The sequence below is a fragment of the Pipra filicauda genome, unplaced genomic scaffold (genome assembly GCF_003945595.2).
Source record: "Pipra filicauda isolate LSUMZ 115617 unplaced genomic scaffold, ASM394559v2 scaffold238_size1193820_pilon, whole genome shotgun sequence".
NCBI classification, from domain to species: Eukaryota; Metazoa; Chordata; class Aves; order Passeriformes; family Pipridae; genus Pipra; species Pipra filicauda.
Genome location: NW_024104352.1, coordinates 853,092 through 870,103, shown reverse-complemented (window position 1 = coordinate 870,103; position 17,012 = coordinate 853,092). Strand labels below are relative to the sequence as shown.

At 37.4% G+C, this 17,012-nt stretch overlaps 1 protein-coding gene across 1 annotated transcript; it reads right to left on the bottom strand.

Annotated features, from left to right (window-relative positions):
- Positions 1-5,572: 5,572 nt before the first annotated feature.
- On the bottom strand, positions 5,573-11,926 carry CFAP161 (cilia and flagella associated protein 161). The gene is made up of 7 exons (XM_027746204.2): positions 11,828-11,926; positions 11,610-11,699; positions 11,170-11,405; positions 10,452-10,536; positions 9,503-9,661; positions 8,767-8,840; positions 5,573-7,984 (listed from the first exon to the last, which is right to left on the bottom strand). The coding sequence occupies exons 1-7, from the start codon at positions 11,888-11,890 to the stop codon at positions 7,807-7,809; spliced, it is 885 nt and encodes a 294-aa protein (XP_027602005.1). The 5' UTR covers positions 11,891-11,926; the 3' UTR covers positions 5,573-7,806.
- Positions 11,927-17,012: the final 5,086 nt, after the last annotated feature.

Genomic DNA, 17,012 nt, shown 5'->3' with positions numbered 1-17,012 from the left:
AGCCACGTGGACTCCTTTCAAACAAATTGCAACTTATTAAACAGGAATATGGAGAACAGATGATAGATCCTAGAGGATTTTTGTCTGGATAAACTGACAATAAAAATTATTAATTTGATTAATTCAACCTGGGGAATTTGTTGAGAGCAAATACACATAGAAAAATTTTATGGTAAATTTTAGAATGCCAACACACTTCAAAACAATGAAAAAAATTGCTTTGTAATGTTTCTTTGTTTTTCTTAGAAGCACCTCATAAACATTCTCAATGTATTTCTTACTGTCTTTATGAAAGAGCTATGCCCAACTGGGGATAGTGATGCACAGATATAGTAAATGAGGGATGAAAGGGCACGTGTTACGTGTCTGAGAAAGTGCAGAATAGGATTCCATTACCTTTGTTAGTGAGGAAAAGAGGTTTGTCTTTGTTTGAAACAGTGCAAAATGCAAACGTGAGGATTTTTGGCCTGACTGGTCTCTTTGCTTTTTATCCCTGCCTACATGATCACTGTGCTCCAGTGGTGCCATAAAAACAAAAGACAGAGTTAACTACTGCCCCTTACCTGAGCTACAGCAATTTACCTTGTATATAAGAAATTAGTCCACCCTCCATTTTTGTAATTGTGATTTATTAGACATTCTACTTCATAATAGGGATAAACATGAGTTTGGGATAAACATGAGTTTGTAATGCCATGCAGCTATGGCTGCCTGTCTCATCCCCTGATGCTTGTCTCGGTGCTCACCATAGCTGACTGCTTTCTTCAAGAACTTGCTAGGCCAGAGTTAACTGCACTGAGTCTCTAAGATTTGCAGTTTCATCCTCAGACTTTCCCTTTTATCCTGACTGGCTTCCTCCCGCAAGGCAACACAGTGGGAAGCACTCTTTGGTTGCATTTCAAGCTACCCATTCTGTTAAAGAGTTTGAATGCTGGTGGAGTCAAATATGCCTGCTTGGGACTCCCAAAAAGCATTTTACTAATACCACAGCAACCTGCTTAAATTATTAATGTTAGTTCGATTCAAGGTCTAAATATGTTTTATTGATCATAAATATTTCTTCCAGTATGGTGACTTCTGCCAGAATTCCTGGTTTGATCCAAAGCTGGTATTTCAATAAGGAAGTTCTAAAAGTAAATTTCAACTGCCCTTTTGACAGCAAATTCACAAAGCACAGTAAAATAAATTAGGAGCTTATCATAGAACTTATGCCATCAAGTTTAAAAGTTTCTTTTGTTGTAATCATGAATTATTGACCACACAGTAAAGTGATCTAGGTCCTCCACTCAATGTGTTATGGAGAGAATTATCACACTGACTGGCTTAGGAGCAGCCAAGAGCACAGCAAATATGTTGGTCCACCTCTAGGCAAATTTTTGATTTCTCTGTAAGACTATGAGTAGAACCAGAGGTCAGCTGGTTTTGAGGACACATTGTGCAGCACTGGGGGAAAGCAGAAAAGGGAATGATGATGGATGAGAAAAAAGGGCACATAGTGAAGCAGTAAGTATGGCTACAGTGTTATTCTGAATTACCATGTGATACCATGGAGCCACTTATAATCAGACCTGAATATGTCCCTGACCAGGTAAGATTACACTGAAAGAAATAATTAGTTCAGGTAGTTTCAAAAGAAACCAATTGATACTTTGAGATGAGAAAAGACTGTTCTCCTGCATATGCTGAACTACTTGTTATTTCTGTGTGAGCATTAAAGTTCCCAGGGTGTGTATGTGTATATAGTGACAATTCATTTATATTTCTCTATATATGTTTATTTATATGTCTCTTTTCATGGTCAGTTGAATTCACTGGTTATTTGTGAGACTATAATACGTCTTGGGTGTTCTGGCTAAACTGATGCTGCCAAAATTGTCAGCAAAAAGACCGGAAAAGCTGATGAACCCTAAACTTTTCCCCAAACAACTGCTCTGTTGTTTCTCCAGGATATAGAAGAGGCAGAAAGCCCGAACAAGAGGAGTGGTAGGAAACTAAGGAGGAAGAACAGAAATTGCTCTCTGATTTGGATTCCACAAACTGCTGTGTTTAATCTTTTAGAGACCCTATAACAATAATCCAAGCTAACTAGCATTTTAGGAGTTTAAAGATATTTGTTCTATAAAGGAAAAATAATAGAAGCTTCAGTTTAGTGCTTTGCTTATTCAGTAGTTTCTTGCTTTCATTTTGCTTAGGCATTTAATGTCTTTATAAATTGTACAGGTAACATTTTCAGAAACAGCTAAATGCCATTTTTGAAAATTATTTTCTTAGACTAAGATCTCCAAAGGTGGGTACAAAGTAACTCCTAACAGTTTTAATGTGAACAAGCTGCAGAAACAGCACTTCAATTTCTCAGGGCTGGTGTCACTTTTCCAAACGGGACTTGTGCTAAGAGCTGGTTGGTATTTTTAACTAGTATGCCATATAATTAAATAACTAAGTATATGTATAAAAATAAATACTGCCATGGATAATTCTTATTCCCCTTTGTGGGTTTGTCAGACCCACAGGAACAGCACTGTGGTTTGTGGGCTCTTCTCCTAGCAACTCCTATTAACGTCAGAATTACTTGGGCAGCTGAATCTTCATATCCCACACCAAGAGTTTACTATTTGGCACCAGTTTATGTGTAGATTTCATATGCCCATATCTCTCTGGTTGTATGCACCAGGTTTACTTCAGTTTCTTGTCATCTTACAACCACTTTTACTAACAGCTTTATGCTATTACTTACTGACCTTCTCTGCTGTAGTTCTTTGTATTTGGAAAAAAAAAAAAAGGATGGAGATATGGTCTCTGCCCCAAGTAGCTTATAATTAAAACAAGATCAGCATTATAGAAACATGTATTTTAGATGGCTTCTAACTGGATGGTCTGTTTAGTTTTGTTTTGACATATTGTATGAAGCAGCATTTAACAGATGTTGGGAAATTAGTTCTCTAAGCTTCTATTATAAACATACAGCAGAGATGCATGTGTATGAATTAATTTCATCATTGAATGTGGGTATTAATGTCATCGGGCATTTTTAAATGTTTGTGCCTATTCTACTGTTCCCTGAGCCCTCCTTGCCAAAAAATATAGAAACTTCTCGAGAGAAAGTGCCTCTGTTGTAGCAATGCTTTTTAGCACTGTACTGATGATTCTCTTCTGTTGAGTGAAAGATGTTGCCTTGTAAAAGCCCAGCAGAGAAGAAAAAAAAGTGTTAACTGTTTCATTAAATATCTTCTATACACAGTGTTGACCAAAGAAAACCCAAAAAAACCCACCAAAACCAAGGGGTCTCCCTTGGTCTTTATGCCACGTTGTCCCACTTATTATAAGTAATGCTAACTTATGCAAATCCTGTAGTTGATATTCTTACAGCTGCTCATATCTCTGCTGGAATAGCACACATTCAACAAGGTGACATCTTCCCACTCCTCCTCTTAGCTGGGAGAATCCAGTGTTGAGGATTAGATTCCCTTTTACAGCTTCCAGGATGAAGTCAAACCAGCATGAAGGGGGGAGCTGGCAAAGCAAGGCTTGCCCCTCTCTGTGCTGTATATGGGCAAGGAAATAAGGCAGGTCAGGCAGAGAATGGAGGCAAGACCTGAGACAAAACCTAAACCAGAACAGAATTAGAAGGGAAGTGTAGCTGACAAAATTACTTAGAAATGTCATAATTGCCACTTGTATTTAATGTATGCATTTCACATCTGTATCTTTCTTATTTTGTGTCTCCCTTAGTTTAGTTTTCATACATGAAAGTCTTAAGTGTTTCTAAAGCAACAGCTATGATTTTAAAAGATCATTTCACACCCACCCCACTCAAATTACAATAGCCATGCAATATTAATTTAGGGTGAGTGGGCACAGATGTTATCAAAATCACCCATTTACCTGCCAACTCCACCAAATTTTCCAGTGCTTGGATATTTTCTTCCACTGCTGTGTGGAATTTTATTGTAATGGTCTCTCTGCTTTTTCTTTTTGTGCCTTTTTTTTTCCTCAGATCTTTTATCCAGTTACTAAACCTGCATATGGCTTCCTCTTCTGTCAGCTGTCTGAGCTAAAACAATACTTCATGGCAATCACAGCAAAGAAAAGCAGCCTCTGAAGATACTGATGTGATTAGGTGTGAGGCCAGAGACTTGTGCTGAGTGCTAGAAGAGCACTTTATAACCACAGTAAATCAGTAAGTTTGGGCTAGACAACATGGCAGAGGAGAAGTGATGTGATGTGAAACATGAGTTGGGGAAGAATGCAAAAGAGAGGGAAGCGAAAAGACAGATTTAAAACTGAATTTTCATTTTCTGGTGTTACCAATGTGTGAGTTAAATAATCAGCTTTTCTTTGTTGACTCTTCCTTAGTTCACTGTTGTGCAGCTAACACACATCTGCACAGCAAAACACGTGCAGATGTGAGTGCTCTCTGCGCCTCGGCCTGTGAAAACCTATATTAACACAGCACTAAATCTGAACTAATGCACCCTGTCCCTCAGCAAGGACTAGCTTCATGCTAACAGCTTTTGAGCTGCCTGGAATGGAGGCAAAGTGTGTTTTATCTTCCCACAATGGACTTTGTGGAGCTATCCATATTAGGCCTAATTTGGAAGAGGCATTAAAAGCTTTCTTGATACGTGACTGCCATATACTAACAAAAAGCAAAGTGCTTGCAAATGAGGCGAGCACCACTGCCCATATGTCATGATATGCAGTAGTAGAACGGGAAAAAGCTGCCCAAATGTCAGGTTTGGAGTATGGTTCAGGTCTCCATTGCCCAATCCACCACATATACTGTGTCTCTAACTGGCAATTGCAGGATTATTTAGATTCTGCACTAATATTCAATCCCAAAATTCTTTATATTAAATCCTGTGTTTATAAATAAATGTCCACAATGGGCAAATTAGAATAACTGCAGTACATTCTACACAGCCTGATTTTTTTCCTAGTTTAAAACCTGCAAAATCAAAGCAGAATTATGTCAATCTGTTGTGAAAATGTGCATTATCTTAATTTCTGTAAGTTGGAGTAAGCAATAACAGTGCTTGTACAAACATATGCATTGCTTGTCACATATCAAGTTTCATATCTTTACATAGTGTGAAAGAAAAAGCTCCTAAAGATAATTTCCTCTAAGTATGTTTTGGTTACAGATTACTTAGTGTTCCAATTAGTTTAAAGAAGTTGATTGTATGCAATACACGATGTTCTGCGGGACTTTGTCTACATTTATTGCTTGATTTTATTTTCCAAAAACGTGATATAACATTAATGACATCTCCTAGCCCAGCATTCAAGCCTGTTTTAACTTGGCTAGTTTCTGTGGCGTTGTATCAGACACGTTTATTTAAATATGTCAGGTTGTTTTACACATGTAGCAACAATTGTGCTTTTTAGAAAAACGTGGTGCCATCGTGTGGACAATATTAAGAAGTGTAAAAAACAATTTTTAAAAGAAAAATTAGGAAACAGATAAATATCTGTATTCCTTATCAGTGAATCAGGTGAATTACAAATACGCATTATATGATACAAGAAGCTATGCACAAATCTGTGGGTTTAACACGACGAGTGGAATCAGGAATTATGAATTCAGTCCTGTTTATTTTCCAACAGCTCAGAAAGTCCTTCCCAATGAGCACAGAGTGATCAAAACACAGATGAGAGTCTCCAAGCCATTTTTAATCAGCACCTAATTCCAACATTACCTGCTTTTGTATTCATTTCTGTATCTGTTTATCTCTCTGGTTTTCCTCTAAGACTTTACACAACTTGTTTTTGTACAGCCTGCATTGCTTTCCTTCTACACAAATACACACACAAACACTCTTATCCATAACATTAGCCAGCCAAGGCACTCTGCCCACACAGTTCTCATTCCTGCATGAGTTCACACGAAGCTATGTTTCAGAAAGGGTTTTGGTTTAAGGCCTCTTGTTTCTTACATTTCACCCAGAGGAAAGAGGCTTAGCCAGAGCTGAAATAGCTGTATCTAATACCAGTAGAAGTCCACAATGGCCAAATTAGAAACACTGCAGTGTACTTATGCAGTCACAGTTTTACTAGTTTAATGCCTACAAAATATAAGCAGATTTATGTCAATCTGTTGTGAAAATGTGCAGAATTTTAACTTCTGAAAGTTGGAGGATTAAAAGGGCCTCTACAGAAACATGCATTATTTGCCACACATCAGGTTACATATCTCTGCACGAAAAGGGAAAGAATAAGTTCCTAAGGCTACTTCGAGATATTTTAGATCTGTAAAGGTTTGCACACAAGGAGTGTTATTCAAAAACTGTCCTCTGCAGTACACTGCACCAAAGCAAACCTGCATGTCACAGCACCCTAATGTCTCCTGCTCTGAGATCCTGTATGCCAGGTGCTCATTAGCTGATGCTGCAGTCTGCTGATTTTATTTAAATTGAATAAAGGTAAGAACTTTTTAAGCCTTGCCGGTGGGTTTGAAACAGATTATTTGGGAATAGAGCTTGAAGATATATTTGGATCAGTCCTATCTTTTGTAAATGTTTAGTGGGTTTGTTTTGGTGAAACTTCAAAAGTTTTATTTGACCTTTATGATCACTGAAGATCTTTGGAATCTTTTGAGAATGGAGCTCTACATAGTATTTTACTCAATTATTCACTTACTTTGTGCAGAAAGAGCCTGCTCATGTGGTACAGTAAGAGATGGAATATGTATACATGTGAGTTAACTAAATGGATATAATGGAATGTCATACATTAAAAGATTCTCTGTGGTGATGCTTTAACTTCCAGATAAAGACAGGTAACTATGAAATAATGACTTCTGTTTTCCAAGTATTTGCATCTTATGCTTGATTGATTTTGTTGTTTAAGAAAAATGTGAGCTTCAGCTGAAATTTTTACTCTTTTAAGGCAATTTTTTTAATGTGGATTCTCTAGTGTCAAATTAGGTAGAAACAATCTTTTTCTTACTGGATAAACTTACAATGACTCTTATTTGTTTTCTGCTTTGGCATTTATTTTCATGAAACTTCTGGGTGCCTAATTTTCTTTGACAATTTTATCTTGCTCTCAAACTTGTTAGAAATTATTACAGATTGAAAAATGCTGTGAGTGAGAGGTAAATGGAATATGGTGATGTATGGAAAAGGCTGCCAGAAGTCTCTAGTCTCTATGACCATGTTTAAGTTCTTGATTACTGGATATTTAGGTATTTAGTATACATGGACAAGCATAGAAAGTTCAATTTATATCCATAAATCAGAAGCCAATCTCAAGATGAAGAAATCTCACTTATGATTTAATAATTGGCAAAATTGTGCTAGACAGAGTGGGGAACAAGCTAAACAACCAGTTTTCTTTCTGATGAATTTTAAATGTCAAAGTATCCCATTACAGCTTTGTATGTGTTTGATTGTCAGTGTTTTGGAAACTGTATGCTCACTCTTCTAAAAAGTGTGACATGCGTTTGGTTTTGGAAGAATTGGTTAAATATATCCTGAAAGCCAGTAATTTAATGTAAATCTATTAGATTTCCTGGATTCTGGCATCTTTTGCTATCAGTGAAAGTGGAAATGGGAAAATGAACCCTTCCCGATTCACAAATTTTTGATGTGTGGTTCCTCAAATGTTAGTAGTTTTTTTGCCCACTGTATAACCCTAATCAGTTAATAAGATCATGCAATATTACTAATGGTAGACTTTCTTTTCCATTTTTAAAACAAACATCTCTAAAACTAAAATCTAAACAGCAAAAAAATAAAAATATCAAGAATCAGAGTCTCATCAACCTCTTATTGGATGTAGTCTTGGATTTTTATATTCTCTGTCTTTTCATGAAAGTTCTTCATTCTTATACCCATCTGGGTGAGGTTTGGGTCTATCAATCATTGTACCACCTTCAGCACCAGGATTTCCTGTAATTATTTCCCAGTAATTCTTATATTCTTCAACTTTGTGGGAGTCCAGGTAATTATGACAAACAACTTCACATTCTTTTCCAAAATAAGACCTGCAAAGCCAAAAAAAAAAGGGGGGGGGGGGGGGGATAGGCATGTAGAATTCATATATATGTACACAAATTCAGAAAATCTTCATTATTTGTGAATTGTCCAAGATTTCCTCATGTTTCTCCTGTCTTGTTCAGCAATATCACCACATGCTTCCAAATATCAGACCCTTACAAGAAACACAATATCCCACTTTGTTTCCTGCTAATAATTTAGGAATTTGAAATCCAAGAGAAATGCCATCTTTCTAGCTTCAGAGGTAAAAGGAGCCCCATCAGTATAAGGCAGTGATGCACCAACTCAGTATGTACAAACTGTTTAGGTCCCCATCCTCATTTCTCTCTGACTGAGGAAGACTCTGCCTACTTAATAACTGTTTCAGCCTCAAACTTTCAGACTTTGTTTCATCTTCAAATACCTGATACAAATCCTTAGTCAGGTCTTGCTCATAAGTTAATGGGAAACATTGATATACTCTTTAGCAGTGCTTAATCAATATTAATTTAATGTATACATATTAACTTGAATTGTTGGATTAACTTCAATTTGTTGAGAGATTGATTCAGATGGACAGAAGCAAAACAAGTAAGTCTGAGACAACTGTCTGCAGCAACACAGTGCACACATCACAGTCCAGAAATAAAATGAGGGAAAGGAGAATGGCATTCTGCATTCTTTCCCATTTCCTCAGTGTGTTCCTAAATCACCTGTCTTGCTTCTTACAGTAATTCCTGATGTTGGCACATCATTATGCACAACCCTGCCAGTTATAAATTATTCTTACCATACACAAAAGTTCCTTGGAATGGCTAAGTTCCGATTAGTATAGCAATGAGTAATTAGAATTTTAGTGTTCGCCTGGAAAAAAAAAAAACACAAGGGAAGACACTTGGCAAATATTTTTACACCAATACTGTGAAAAAAAGACTGTCTTTAACAAATAGATCATTTTGGCTGTGTTTATTAGTGAGCTGATTCATGCAGATGAGTCTCAGTTCAAGGCTGTGGAGGAATATTTGTGATATTTTGCTGCACAGCCAACACTTCAGGAAGCCTAGCAGCTATATAGTACAAGAAAGTACTGTATTAACAAAAGGTTAAAAACATTTGGAAAAACATCCACTTATTCAGATGCCTTGAGATTTTTTTTTTTTAATAATTTCAAATTTAATGTACAGGAGCTCTTATTTAATCAGAGTTCCTCATATTGGAAATGAATTTTAGTACCTCAGAGTCCTGAAAAACAGGTAAGTACTGCATCCTCACAACATGATGTCAAGGTTTGAAAATTTCTGATGGGAAAAACTGAACAAGTCAACCTCAAAATGAACACCAGAACTAAATATTTGTATAAGCAGATTCCCTAATCAGAGGCTGTTCCTTCTCTCTACCACTTCCTAGAATTAGAGGTCAGAAACGGCAAAAGGGACTATGTGAATAAACTACTTATTTTTTCTAAGTGCTTCATCTACTGTTTCAATTAAATTTTCAAAACACTTCCTACAGTTTTAATTTCTTACAGGAACTGGAAATCCTTCATATTCAAGACGCAGCTGTGGATCCAGGAAGGCAGCTTGCCAGCAAGTCAAATAGGAATCCTCACCTGTCAAAAACACCGGCTGAAGGCGAGATTTTTTAGCAAATGCTGTGAATGTTTTATGGTCACTTCCTAAATAAAACTGTAAATAAAACCATATATTTAGGACAGTATCAATATAAAAGAAACAAGATATGTAATTTTAAAATACATTTTTGAACACAAAACCTTTTCTCTTAGCTCCTGACAAATCAGTCTGCCCAGCTAAAGCTATGCAGCCATAGCACAGATTCTATTCTGTTGAAAAACTCATTAAGTAGCTATTCTATAGGCAGACTAGTGAATACAAATTTAAAATTGAATTTATGTTTCAAATATTTTATCTCACCAAAGTGGTTGTTGAGAAGGAAAACTTTTCCAAAGTTGTGGTGATATATTTTGAGTGCATATGTAACATGTACTGCCTTCTTTGCTTTTAACTTACAGGGTGAAAGAATGTTAACGTTTAATAGAAATCTGCTCCCTCAGAACGACAGAATAGTACATGACTTCATATACCTACTACATATTATCTTCACAAGAAATGAAATCTCATTTTGGAGTTGTTCAAAGGTGTGTGTGTGGGGGGGGAAATTTCCCATATGAATTCTTTCATGATTCACAAGATAATTTTGATTTCCTTTTTTCTTTTACTTTTTAAGGTCTCCTTTATCCAGTACTTCTGGCTGACAACCCCCTTGGCCTGCACATCAGACCTCAGGCAAGTTGCATAAACTTTCTAAATTGGTATTTCTTATCTTGATATATGCATGACTCTGAATCTGTTCTGCAAAGCCAAGATGTTGAACCACTGTACAGTTTTATATATCTATATTTAGAGACTGATTCAATGCATACTATCAGAACATTCATTTGCAACTTTATTGCCTTACCATTGTGTCAGAAATCCCTCCTGTTGTCCCAAGAAGAAAGTTTTGCCCAAATCTAAGTGGTTCACCCACTCCACTTCCATCAGCACTGTTAAAATTGTAAAAATGAAAAAATATGCATTGAAATAATCAGTTTTACTATTATGGGGGGGGGGGGGTTGTCTGTTTTAGTCTACAGTTAGGCCTTTTGTATTAAGTTGACCTTTTAAAACAGGTAAAATATTTTAACCTAAGGAAGAACCTTCAGCTATTGAGCAGGACCCTGTTCTTCTGTTTCTTGTCCCACAGACAATGGCAATTAAATATATATTTTTTAGGACAACAGAAAGATGTCCATTTCATGGAAAGAAAAAGCAATTTCTACTTCAGAGACCTTACGTGCAGGAGAGTGAATATTAATACTAAGCGATATTTGGATATGTTTTGTATTTTACAGCTGAAATATGACCATAATAAAAACAGCTGCAGAATTTACCAAATGATACAGTGAACTCAATTCTGTTTTCACATCTAAGTTGATTTAAAGGTCCTTGCAATTAATCAGAGCAATATGCAGCACAGAATCAAGCTTAATGCATGACCGAAGTCAACGACTCTTCTAAATATATTAAATTTACTCATAATTAATTTTTACATTAGCAAACTTCATTGCGTATTTCTCTGAACAGGATACCTAAAGCTAAAATAATAACTGAAAATAACTCAGAATAAAGCACCAGACCTTACGATACAGAAACTATTTCGACCCACAGGGTTCACGCTGTTGACTGCGCTCAGTCCACGTGAGACTTGCGGTGGGTCATCAGAAAATAGGGATATTTCCTCCATATCCACTGCCAAGGTCAGGTCACCACGTGTTTCATCGTCCTTCGCCTCCGGGGTTTTGGTGTCTGGGTTCATAATCATCACAGTGTCTCCAAAGTGAACCAGTCCATCAATAGACACCGATAGCTTTACCTAAATTAAAATGGACATAAGATTCTGCAGAATCACCTGAACTTAATATCAGAAGTGTTTTTAGCATATGAAGTCTGTAGCATTCTTAATGCATTCTATAATAACAATATGCCAATTGTTATTGAACATGTAACAATATGAACAATAATAAAAGCTATGCCTCTCTATATGGGGTCATGGAACACAACCTTCTTTAAAAATTACCTTCTTGAAAATATTCTCTTGAAGTCTGGCTAATCTCTGCATTAAAAGTTGTCCTCGTTCCCTCCTACTGATAAAATCCCTCAGGAGCTCCTGTTGGCAAAGGAAAGAGAGGCAGACAGCGTTATCCGGCACGCAGAATCTCGGGGTTTAAACTGAATTTAAAGCGCTAGGGGGTAACAGCGTGCGGTGTGTGTGTGGGGGTGTGTGTGCTCCGGTACCTCCTGCTCGTGCAGGTCCTCCAGCCAGTTCCCGACGCGCACCCCCCGCCCGTAGGCCGCCATGGCAGGCCCGGCCCCGCGCGTCCCGCGTCGCCATGGCGACCGCGCTGCCCGGTGATTGGCCAACGGGAGCGAGGCTGAGGGAGGGGCGGGCTGCGGGGATGCTGAGAGGGAGGGAGCGGTGGGATCGTTGGGATCGTTGGGGTGGGAGAGGAGCTTTCGGATCATCCAGTCCAGCCGTGTGTCTTACACTGCCAGGTCTACACTAAACCATGTTCCCAAGCGCCACATCTGCACGTCTTTTAAACCCCTCCAGGAGTGGTGACTCTACCGCTGCCCTGGGCATCCTGCGCCAGCACTTGACAACCCTTTCGGTGGATAAATGTTCCCTGATATCCAGTCTGAACCTCACCAGGCACAACCTGAGGCTGTTTTCTCCCATCACTTACTACTCGCGAGAAGCGACCGAAATGCTAACCATCTCTGGTCAGCCGATCTCGGACAAGTAGCCTTTTGCACTCTGTCGAGGAGGTGCATCAGCTTAACACAAGGGAGTTCAATGCGTTATCACTACACTGTTGGTGAATCCTGTCAATCAGAGAATAATTTGGGTTGGAAGGGACCCTTAAAGATCATCTCTTTCCACCCTTCCTCTGCCATGGGCAGGGACACCTTCCACTAGTCCAGGTTGCTCAGAACCCTGTCCACTCTGACCTTGAACGTTTTCAGGGATGGGGCATCCACAACTTCTCTGGGCAACTTGTGCCAGTGTTTTACCACCCTCATTGTAAGAAACTTCTTCCTTCTCTCTAGTGTGAGAGAATGTATTTGGTGAATATTTTGCTTCCAAATGGTTTTGGTTTGTTATTATTTTAGCTTGAAATCTACTATGGCAAGTTAAGCTAAGTGACTGTGCCATGTGTTTACTTTCCAGATATCTTAAGCCAAATATCTTCGGAGAATTCTTGCATAGCACATTTAATCCCTTTACAACCGTCATGGTTTTCTTGCAAGCTGTAGTATTTCAATGCTGGGCAACTTAGAAAGCTTAAAAGAAAATAGTTTTCGTATGAATGGCTGGGCTACGTGTTATCATCAGGTGATTTCAACAGCGATTCACATGAAACCTGGCTCTTTTATGTTGTTTCTTTGTTTTGATTTGGTTTTTATTTTAAAGCAAAGTTATTACCCAAAAAGTTGTTTAACACATCCCAAACTCTTTAAGGACCAAATACAATCCATTTTTGTTCAAATAGCACCACTCTGTGTTCAGTTCTGGTAAGTGATGCTTTCCTACACCTAGCTGTGCTGGCAGCAATGATGAAAATGTTTAATTAAAAAAAGGAAGAAACTTTGTTCATCTTAGCCAAATATTAAATGCCAAAAAAAATTTTCTTGTTTCAGAATTAAGCCACTTAAATCAATATTCATTAATAAATCATTGTTAAAAAACTATCATACTTAGCCATGTTAAGAACACATGCACTGTCTTGCTGTGCATGTAGCTAATACATAGAATTCACAGCAAAATTCCATAGTTTTGTGCACCATCTGTACTTAGATATTTATAGGTTCTGATGCAGATATTACATAGAGAGAGGTATTCTTACTAAAATGAATTTGCATACAGAAATATCTCCATATGTCTCTTAGCAGGATTATGCAGTCACTATCCTTGTCACCTGGAAGAATTTAATTTCTGATTACATAATATTCCCTGAAAACAAACAAAAATAGCTCTCTATAAACATATTTGCAAATTGAATATCTTTCCTGCAGGAAAAGTTACAGGCCCATTCAAGTCAGTTCAGTTTCCTTTTGAGCAGATAAAATCTGTGTTTACTCCTAACTGTTGATTGCTTTATTAAATGGTGTAAAGAAAAGCTGTACTTGTGAAAGAATCGATCTGTGTTTTGTGTGTCAGCTTATGCCAGCATACAAATCGACTAGAATTAAGGATGTATGTCATATTCTGAAAACAGTAGTATTTTTTTTCTTTTTAAACCATTGTTAAGTAAAATTATAGTCAGGATGCTTTCAGAGGCTCTTCCCTTACTATCTGGAGTTACAGCTCTTTTACCCCTTTTATTTTGTCTTTTTGGTTTTTTAATGAAAGAGAACTAGATGGTTTAGAAGATTCCAAATAGCACGTAGAGCTCTCTAAACCATTAGTTTATGTAAAAGGCTGCACTGGTTGGGCGTTTAAATTGCCTTAAGCTTGTCAGTAATGTGTGGGCTAGAGCATTTTAATACCAAGGCATTTTAAATACTTCAAATTATAAATGCCTTGGTATTTATCAGTAGTACAAATTATAATATTCAGTCAAATTTGGCTAAAAGGAAAAGGTCTACATGGATGTGAATATATATTATGTCCATGAAAGATGTATGCCATTTTATGTAGAGGAAGCAGCAGAGAAAAAATACTAAAAGTAAGTCATGGAATCATATGCAAGTTGGATAAGAATGTTTTTAATATCTGGCTTTGCTGCCTTGAGAGTGTATCTATGTTTTTTTCCTGTTTTCTTTTCTTTTTCCTCTTGAAAATTATGAATATGCCAAATCTGATTAACAATACAGACTAAACAATACTGCGCAGGAGTGAAATGCTCTCTGGGACAATTTGTCTCCTTTCATTTTATTATTTCACAGTAGCACTATTCTGACATATGCTATGAATCATTTTTCTTTGCTCTTATAATGTTTCTGGCTATTAAAGTGATTAATCTGCTTGTTAATAATATAACTACAGTTTCTTATTCTGACTTATTCCCCAAACACTCATCTGTTCACAGAACAAAACGAATTAAGTAGTTTAGCAAGAAGATTTAAGGATTGTTGTTTTGCCAGACACCTGTGGGGATGTCTCCCATTTTGGCTGTGAATTCAGTGTGAAGGTTTCCTGTAATGCTTGTTGCTGAGGAGCAGTGAACCTGTTCATGGTGCCTTATTTTCTGAACTGTAGTGATCCATTAAACAGACCTTTCAGTCTACCGTTTGCAAGAAAGGGGAGCAGGATGTTTGTGTGTCATATTGGGAGAATGTAAAGGTACACTAGTGTAAAGTTTCACTATATTAGATATTGTTAAAGACATCCAGATTTTCTATTATTGCTCATTTTGGTGTTTTATAACCAAAAGTTTCTGCTGAAGAAAGAGGGAAGGGGGAGGGAATCATTTACAATGTGTCTAAGACCACCAAATATTTGCCAGTTTGGATTGAGTCATCCACATCTCCATGGTATTTTCATTCTACTGGTCTCTAATTTAGACTTGTACAGATCATTCTCTTTTGAGCAATTTTATAATGGAATATTTTCTCTTCAAATTGAGCTATTCCATCATGACTGATCCTGCCAGCTATTTGAAGATTTCCTCCTCTGCTTGACTGAATTTCATTCAGGACATGGGCTTGAAAAACCACTAGAACTCTGTATCTCTCAGAAAAATATTGTCATTTCAGGAGCACTAATTTATGAAAAGAATACAGAAATATTAAAGTATGTCTCCAAGTAATAACGTTGTATTTCTCAGAGAGATCCATATTAACTCTGAATAAGCTAAAACACTTTCATCAGCAAGAAATAGTTCAGCTGAGAACTCTGGTGTTTATGAGTGCAAGCAGAAACACCATTAACAAAGCTCAATTGCTTCTTATGTTTTCACAGGAGAGTGTGCTATGTATGCCTACCCTCAGGCAATTTAAAAAATCTTATTTTTCAAGCTGTGGAGTATTTGTCGGAGGTATCATGACCAGAACAGTGAGACTGTCCATGTCATTGGCTAAGGAAAAGTCTCAGCTGACCTCTTTTAAGTACTACTTGCCAGGGACCTACTTGAAGAGACTTTGTTAAATGATGTTCTACCCTACTTCCAATATACTGAGTGCACTGCCTGTAATGAACTACAGAGTTCTGTCAGCAGCCACAGGCACTGACACAAAATCATTGTGAGTGAGGCGTGGTCCTATTTATAACGGGTGGAAATCAGGTCACTGTCTCTCTTGGTTACCAATCTGTTTAAACTTTGGTTTCCATGAATACTCATGCTTGAGATTTTGAAATTTGCATTTTGCTAGCAATTTTGTACGTAAAAAGCAATAGCACGATTGTCTGCAGGGAAAAACATAGCCCTCAACTCCATGACTTCAGCTGACTTTGACTGTGGGGGTTGTTCAGGCATAAAGTCCTGCCAGTGTGAACCTACTGCTCCTGAAACTGGGAGGCAACGTTTCTGCATGACCTCTTGTGAACCCAGATCCTTCTCTTTCTTCCCACTTTAGGGCTATCTATAGATAGTGCTTAAGGTTGCCTTTGCTTCCCTTTTTAGCCTTGCCTGCTGCATGATCCTTCTCCTTTATTGTGAATTGCCTATTGGATCAATCATTCCCTGATGATGTCACTTCTCTCCTTTTGGATTTTACTGCCCTGTGGTGATAGTGTTAAAATAGAAAACAGTCTGTTCCCTTAATTTTCCATGGTGGAAATATCTGCTTCAGTGTCTTGAAGCAAAGTAATGATGTATGCTGGAGAGATGCATGCATCTTCAAACCTTTGCTAAATTTGTTGTTTAGAAATATAACCCGCTGAGCACCCATCAGAAACTCATTTGTGGTAGTTAAGATGTGGAGATAAAGAAATTATAGAGATCAGAATACTTTGGTTCAAATGAATCTGTGTGTTACATAAAATGAACTGTCCAGAAACAGGAACAGAAACTGATTTATATATTCCTACCACTAAACATGAATCAGTTAAATATTTCTGGCCCAGCAAAAAGGAACGTGATGAGAATCTTTTGTCCTAAGGGGAAAAGAACATGTGTATTGTAATTGTTTTTAACATTTTCTGCCACCATTCTACTATTTATGGGTTTGAGTTGGCTGACCCTACTCTGGTAGTGTATTTATGTCAGACATCACGGCCTACAGAAAGTATTTTATATGTCTGAAGACCCTGGCAACTGTTCTAATTTGAGACTCAGAACATTTTGGTATTTCTATGTCACAATAGGTTAGTAAATTAGGACTTCTTAGCTGGTGGCTTTTCTTTGAGCTGTGAGAGAGCAATGGTATTGCAGTATAATTCTGAGGACTCAACAAATGGAGCAGAAATAATGTGATAAATAACAAAATTGCTAAAATGGTCATTGCAACATACAGTGTATTTGCTAGTCCAAACTGAAAA